Source organism: Papaver somniferum, chromosome 2 (genome assembly GCF_003573695.1).
Source record: "Papaver somniferum cultivar HN1 chromosome 2, ASM357369v1, whole genome shotgun sequence".
NCBI classification, from domain to species: domain Eukaryota; kingdom Viridiplantae; phylum Streptophyta; class Magnoliopsida; order Ranunculales; family Papaveraceae; genus Papaver; species Papaver somniferum.
In genome coordinates, this window is record NC_039359.1 from 100,662,091 (window position 1) to 100,668,095 (window position 6,005).

At 37.3% G+C, this 6,005-nt stretch overlaps 1 protein-coding gene across 1 annotated transcript; it reads right to left on the reverse strand.

Annotated features, from left to right (window-relative positions):
- Positions 1-1,055: 1,055 nt before the first annotated feature.
- Positions 1,056-3,895, reverse strand: LOC113351684. The gene is made up of 4 exons (XM_026595627.1): positions 3,581-3,895; positions 3,183-3,381; positions 2,356-2,950; positions 1,056-2,085 (listed from the first exon to the last, which is right to left on the reverse strand). The coding sequence occupies exons 1-4, from the start codon at positions 3,893-3,895 to the stop codon at positions 1,056-1,058; spliced, it is 2,139 nt and encodes a 712-aa protein (XP_026451412.1).
- Positions 3,896-6,005: the final 2,110 nt, after the last annotated feature.

The window sequence follows — 6,005 nt, forward strand, 5'->3', positions numbered from 1 at the left end:
TAGGTTTATATGGAGGTTGGAAGAGAGGGCCATGGGATTAGGTATTGTCTATTGACGAACGTAATGAGAAATTAATTAATCAATCAACAATGGGATATATGGGACCTACACAGAACTGAGATTCCCAAATGTCGGTGATGCCTACGTTTGAAAAAGCCTCGATTAAAGTAAGCAGTGGAATGTGTCCCCGTCTTAGAGTCCTTTTCCGATAAACAAACAAAAATGCGACAGAAATACCGCGTCACGTAGGTTGACTCTAGTCGTAGTAGTCCACCTACTACGGAACAAAAATATATTATACTACCGGCTAGCGCTACAGGTTGGCACGTCAGCTTGAGCTGTGAAGAAATGGGTTTTAAATTCTTATTTAGAAAAGTTTTAGAGTAATGCAGAGCATGAAGTTAGTAGATAATCCTAATTTGAAATTGTTAATTTGGTTGACTCGTAGATGAAAATTCTATTTTCCTTTAGACCATAGGGCATAGAGTAATTGACCCGGTGCTTCACCTGGCTTGGTATGGTAATGGCAGCACTGGTGAGTTTTGAATCTTTGATGCTTGATAAAAACCGAACTACAGAAAGGAAAGTGTTGAATAGAAAAGCAAAACACGGTCCATTAAAATCACATGTGTATAGTACAGGAATGTATACTTCGAGATAGCTTTGAGCTTTTCGAGCTGGCTAAGTTTTCTATTTTATTTTTTTACTGGTAAAGTGATATATAAGACCTTAACTAGTCTTAATTAGGGTCATCCTAACGCTGTATAGGAGGAGCATGTATGTAGTTATCAAATCTCTAGATTCTCAAAGCAGATGAATGCATATTCGAGACACAATCTGACGACCATTCTGATTGTTTATTAACAAACCAATTTAGGGGGCATAAGGATTTTTTTTATTTTTTATTGGTGAGAAACACACCATTGCATTAAGAAAAAAAGGACTTACAAACAGCAGGCAAGTTCACTTTCCTAGCGATATTGTCCAAAAAAGAAGGATGGATTGCCAGAGACCTTTCAGAAGGTTCTTTCTAGCCCGACGTGCAAGCCGGTCAGCTAGAGAATTATTACACCGTTTACATACAAAAGCTTAAAAGAGACATTACTAACAATGGAAATCCTACACCGATTTAGGAGGTCTATACTTCTCCAGTTAAAGTTTGAAGTAGCAGCATTCACAAAATTGACCAGCTGGAGACAGTCACTAAGAAAGACAACTTTAGGAAGATTCATCTCTTCTGCCCAAGAGATCGCCAGAAGTAGAGCAGCAGCTTCAGCACCCACTGCATATGGAATCCACTCAAAGTCCGCACGAGAACATATTACATTCCCTGAAAGATCACACCAAATAACACCCGAACCCAGCTTAAAATCTTTGAAAGAGCCATCCACAAATAAGATATGATCAACATCAGATAAAAGAGTTCTCACAGAACAACTATCAGGAGTAGTACTTGAGGAAGAACCGGACTTAGGAGAAATATAGGAGTTTAACATTCTCTTAATATCCAGATTGGTATTATTCAAGTCAAAGGCGACAATTCTGAATAAGACATCACATCTCAGTTTCCAAATGCTCCACAAGACCACATAACCAATATTAGGCCAAGAAACATTATAAGGAGAAGAACTCGGAGAAGAGTCATGCCAGAGGAGGAACAGATCATCTAGCCACTCAACATCCACAGAAATCAGATGATGAAAAGAAAGACCAAACCAAATTAGAGAAACTACAGGACAATTAATGAAGAGATGCATAATCGTTTCATCATGAGACTGACAGAGAGGGCAAGAAGTATTCACATTAGGGTTGTACAACTGCATTAAGGAATTAACTGGAAGCATATGCGCAAATATTTTCCACATGAAGAATTTAATTTTCGGCAAGCAATCAATATTCCACACTTTTCTCCAGAAAGAATAATCTTCATTTATGTAGATCCTATAAGCCGACTTAATAGTGAACTTACCAGATTTGGTGTGAGCCCACATAAAGGAGTCAGAATGATTAAAGTTCAAGGGGATAGATCTAATTCTATCCACTTCATCAGGCAAGAATAAAGCATGCAAAAGATCAACATTCCAACTGGAAAAAGAGTTATCAAAAAGTTCATTCACAAAACACATGATTATTATGGTTAGGATTCAGAGAAGTATGAGGAGCATTATACCCAGGGATCCAATTAGAATTCCAAATATTCGTAGAAGCCCCATTATTTATTTTAATCACAGAGTTTTCTTTGATGAATTTTAATCATTAATTATACCTTTAAAGATCCATGAAGAGGAGTCAGCAGCCTTGTCAATCTCTAAAAGATTCTGATTGGGAAAATATTTATCTTTTAAAAAAGCAAACATCAAAGTATTTGACAGATTCAGTAATCTCCAACCAAGCTTGCAGATAAACACTCTATTGATAGCATGAGAATTTCTAATTCCTAAACCCACATTAGCCTTAGATTTTCCAATGTCCCCCCAAGAACGAAAATAAGCAGCATGTTTAGGATTTTTCTTAGACCACCAGAAAGTCCCCTGAATAGCATCAATCTCGCTAGTGACAGTTTTAGGAAACGGAAAGCAAGCCATATGATAAATGGAAAGACTAGAAAGCATATGCTTAGTCACAACAGTTCGACCAGCTAAATTTAACTTCGATTTCCTAGAAGAATTTAATCTAGCATAAAAATTGTCAATCAGAAAACCAAAAGATTTGGTCTTGTCCTTACCAATGAACAAGGGTGTACCTAAATATTTTTCTGAGTTGCAGAGGAATTTCATGTGAAGAGTTTTGGACAAAAGTTTGATATGCCTATGATGCATTTTACCACTAAAAACGAAACCGGATTCTTCAAGATTAATAGCCTGACCTGAAGCCTTTGCAAAGACATTTATAACTTTGAGGATATTTTTGGCATAGGCAATAAATGCTTTGCAAAACAACATGCAGTCGTCTGCAAAAAAAAGGTGAGAAATCGAGGGACTGTTTTTTTTAAGTTTGAACCCCTGAAACAATTTCTCCTCCTCAGCTTTGATAAGGAGTTGAGACAAGACCTCCATACAGAGAATGAAAATATACGAAGACAAACAATCACTTTGACGAATGCCACGCGTAGGAAGAAAGGTTTCCCCCGGTGAACCATTAACTAGCACTGCATAAGACACTGTATTGGTGAATCATTTTACACCATTCTTCCAAGAATCCTAATTTCTTGAACACATCTAAGATGAATGACCATTCCAGCCTATCAAAGGCTTTTGAAAGATCAAGTTTTATCGCTATATGACCATTTTTTGTAGACTTTTTCTTCCTCTTAAAAGAATGAAGAATTTCATGAGTTATGACAATGTTGTCGTGAATCTGTCGACTCACAACAAATGTAGACTGAAAGGGAGAAATAAGAGAGTATAAGAGAGGTTTGAGCTTATTTGTCAGGATTTTAGAGGTGATTTTGTAGACACAATTAGCTAAACTAATTAGGGGGAGAAGGGTTCTTAGTTTTGGGGATTAAGGTAATAAAAGTAAAGTTAGACTGTTTAAGAAGAAACCTGCTTGTGAAAAACTTTTGCACATGAGATATTACCTCAGAATGCACTATGTCCCAATTGTCCCTGAAGAATCCAGGAGGGAAGTCATCCGGCCCTGTGGAGCTCCAAGGAGCCATCATGTTAACAGTATCAATGATTTCTTGAACTGAGGGAATGGCAATTAAGGAAGCATTAATGTCATTAGTAATAATTGGATAAACAAATCTAAGGGCTTCATCTATGTCATACTTGCTCGGATTGGAGGAAGTATAGATCTTCTTGAAATGTTTTGAGAGTAACTCAGCTACCTGATCTCTGTTTTCTAACCAATTCCCCTGGTCATCTTTAATTGTATGAATGGTACTAACCATGTTCCTAAGTTTAACAGTATTATGAAACAAATGAGTATTTTATCATATTGGGTGAAGTAGTTTATTCTAGATTTCTGTTTATATAAGCAGTGTTCAATTTCATACCAGTAATCAAGCTGTTTGGAATAGTTCAAAATGTAGCCACAAATTTGAGGAATGTAAGGCAAGGCCTGAAGTTTTTATATTTCAGAATTGAGACGACCTATAGTTGTTTTTATGTGACCATAGGAATTTATATTCCAATGTATCAAATCCTTCTTTACATTACTGAGTTTATTAACCACAACAAAGGAAGGAGAACCAACCACCTTATGAGACCAAGATTTATCCAGAGTATATTTAAACTCAGGACTAAGTTGCCAACACTGAAAGAACTTATAAGGTATGTTGACAAATTTTTCATAATGACAAAATTTAACCATTATGGGGCAGTGATCCGAATAAACTCTCCCTAAGTTAGTAACCCTAGTATGCGGCAAAGCCGAGACCCATTTATCATTCATAAAGCTTCTATCAAGTTTTTCAAAAATTAAATCAACTGGATTTTTAAATCTAAGATTACACCAGGTGAAAGGGTTACCATAAAATAAGACTTCATTCATATTCATCTTCAGAAGGTGTTCTCTAATAAAATTAGGAGAAAAGGAGTGTTCAACATTCCCCCCTTGTTTTTCAGAACTATGAAGTATGAAGTTAAAATCACCAACAAGCAGCCAAGGATTATTGTTATTCTCAAACATCTCATACAAAAAATTCCATTGATTTCTCATACCAAAAGAAGTTAAGGAACCATAAATAAACGAGACCACACAGTTCTTAATTGTTGGCGTAATATCGCATAATATATGAACCATGTTTAAGGAATAACCTAGGACTTCTATATTCGATTTTTCAAAATATCCGAAAGCAAGACCTCCCGATTTACCAACAACAGGAATAAAAGACCAAGTATCAAAGGGAAGATGATGAGTATATTTGCTAACTGTATTAGCATCAACCATAGTTTCGAGAACACAAACACAATCAAGATTATACTTCCTAACAAGGTTAAATAAATGTCTCAACTTCTTATCTGAGCAGCAGCCATTAATGTTCCAACACAAGAACTTCATGATGAAGAACGAGAAACAGCAAGCATAAAAGGATCGGGAAAACAAACACAACAAGTAACAACAAGATAAAGCATGCACTAAAACACACAAAGCGCTAAAAATGACAGGAATATCAAATCCGAAAATTCAAAAAGAGGAGAAAGAAGACTTACAAGATCATGAGCATTAGAGGCGTCTGCAGCCATAGAGTCTGAGTCCAACATCATAAGATCGATTTCCCTTTCAAATTCTTCATTGGAGACCACTGGTTCAGGCGGAACAGAATCTAAAGGCATCGGATCAAGAATAACATCATTAAAACCAACATTAAGGCTATTCTCACTCATATTGCCATTGTCAGGTAAAATGGATCCAAATGAAGCAGAGGCGAAACTTAATTCAGAAGCAGAACTAAAGGTGAAACCCGAAGACGACACCACAGTCTGGGAGAAAGATGAACAAGAAAAGGACCAGAATACATTCCCATTTGAAGAACCAATAGTGGAAGATTCTCCAACAGACCCCACATGAAACAAAACATCAGAAGGAGGAGTAAAAGGAGGCACAGAAGACACGGGGGACCAATGGGGTGTAGGCATGAAAGCAAGAGGATTAGTTTCAAATTCAGTCCTTGGCCTCTTGCCTTTTCTATCAAAAGGAGATAAGATGGGAACATCAGGTAACGGAGAAGGGCGAGGAGGAGAGAGTCGAGTGCTAGACGGTTCTATAATGGTCAAAGTCGAGACAGAAGGCCTAATTGAAGCAAAAGAGAGAGAGGAGAGAGACGAGCTTTTATTACCTAAAGCCCCGGAAGGTTGAGGACTTACATAGAAAGCAGAAGGCTTAGATTCTGCATGAGAAGCAGCAGCGGCAGCAGATGCATGAGAAACTCTGACATTTGCAGCACCTGAACCAACAGAAGGATTCATTCTCGAATTTGTGACTGCAACATGTGTAGCTCTAGTAGTAGGTTCCTGAAGAGCTCTGGCAAATATCCTAGATTGAATCTGTCGGCATCT

Excerpts from the sequence above, each read along its gene's own strand:
- LOC113351684 (XM_026595627.1), bottom strand. The coding sequence starts at position 3,895 with ATGGTTAGTACCATTCATACAATTAAAGATGACCAGGGGAATTGGTTA. Across the intron at positions 3,382-3,580 it reads GGGACATAGTGCATTCTGAG|TCTACATTTGTTGTGAGTCG; the intron begins GTAATATCTCAT and ends TCTCCCTTTCAG. Across the intron at positions 2,086-2,355 it reads AATCTGTCAAATACTTTGAT|TTGGAATGTTGATCTTTTGC; the intron begins GTTTGCTTTTTT and ends CTCTTTTTCCAG.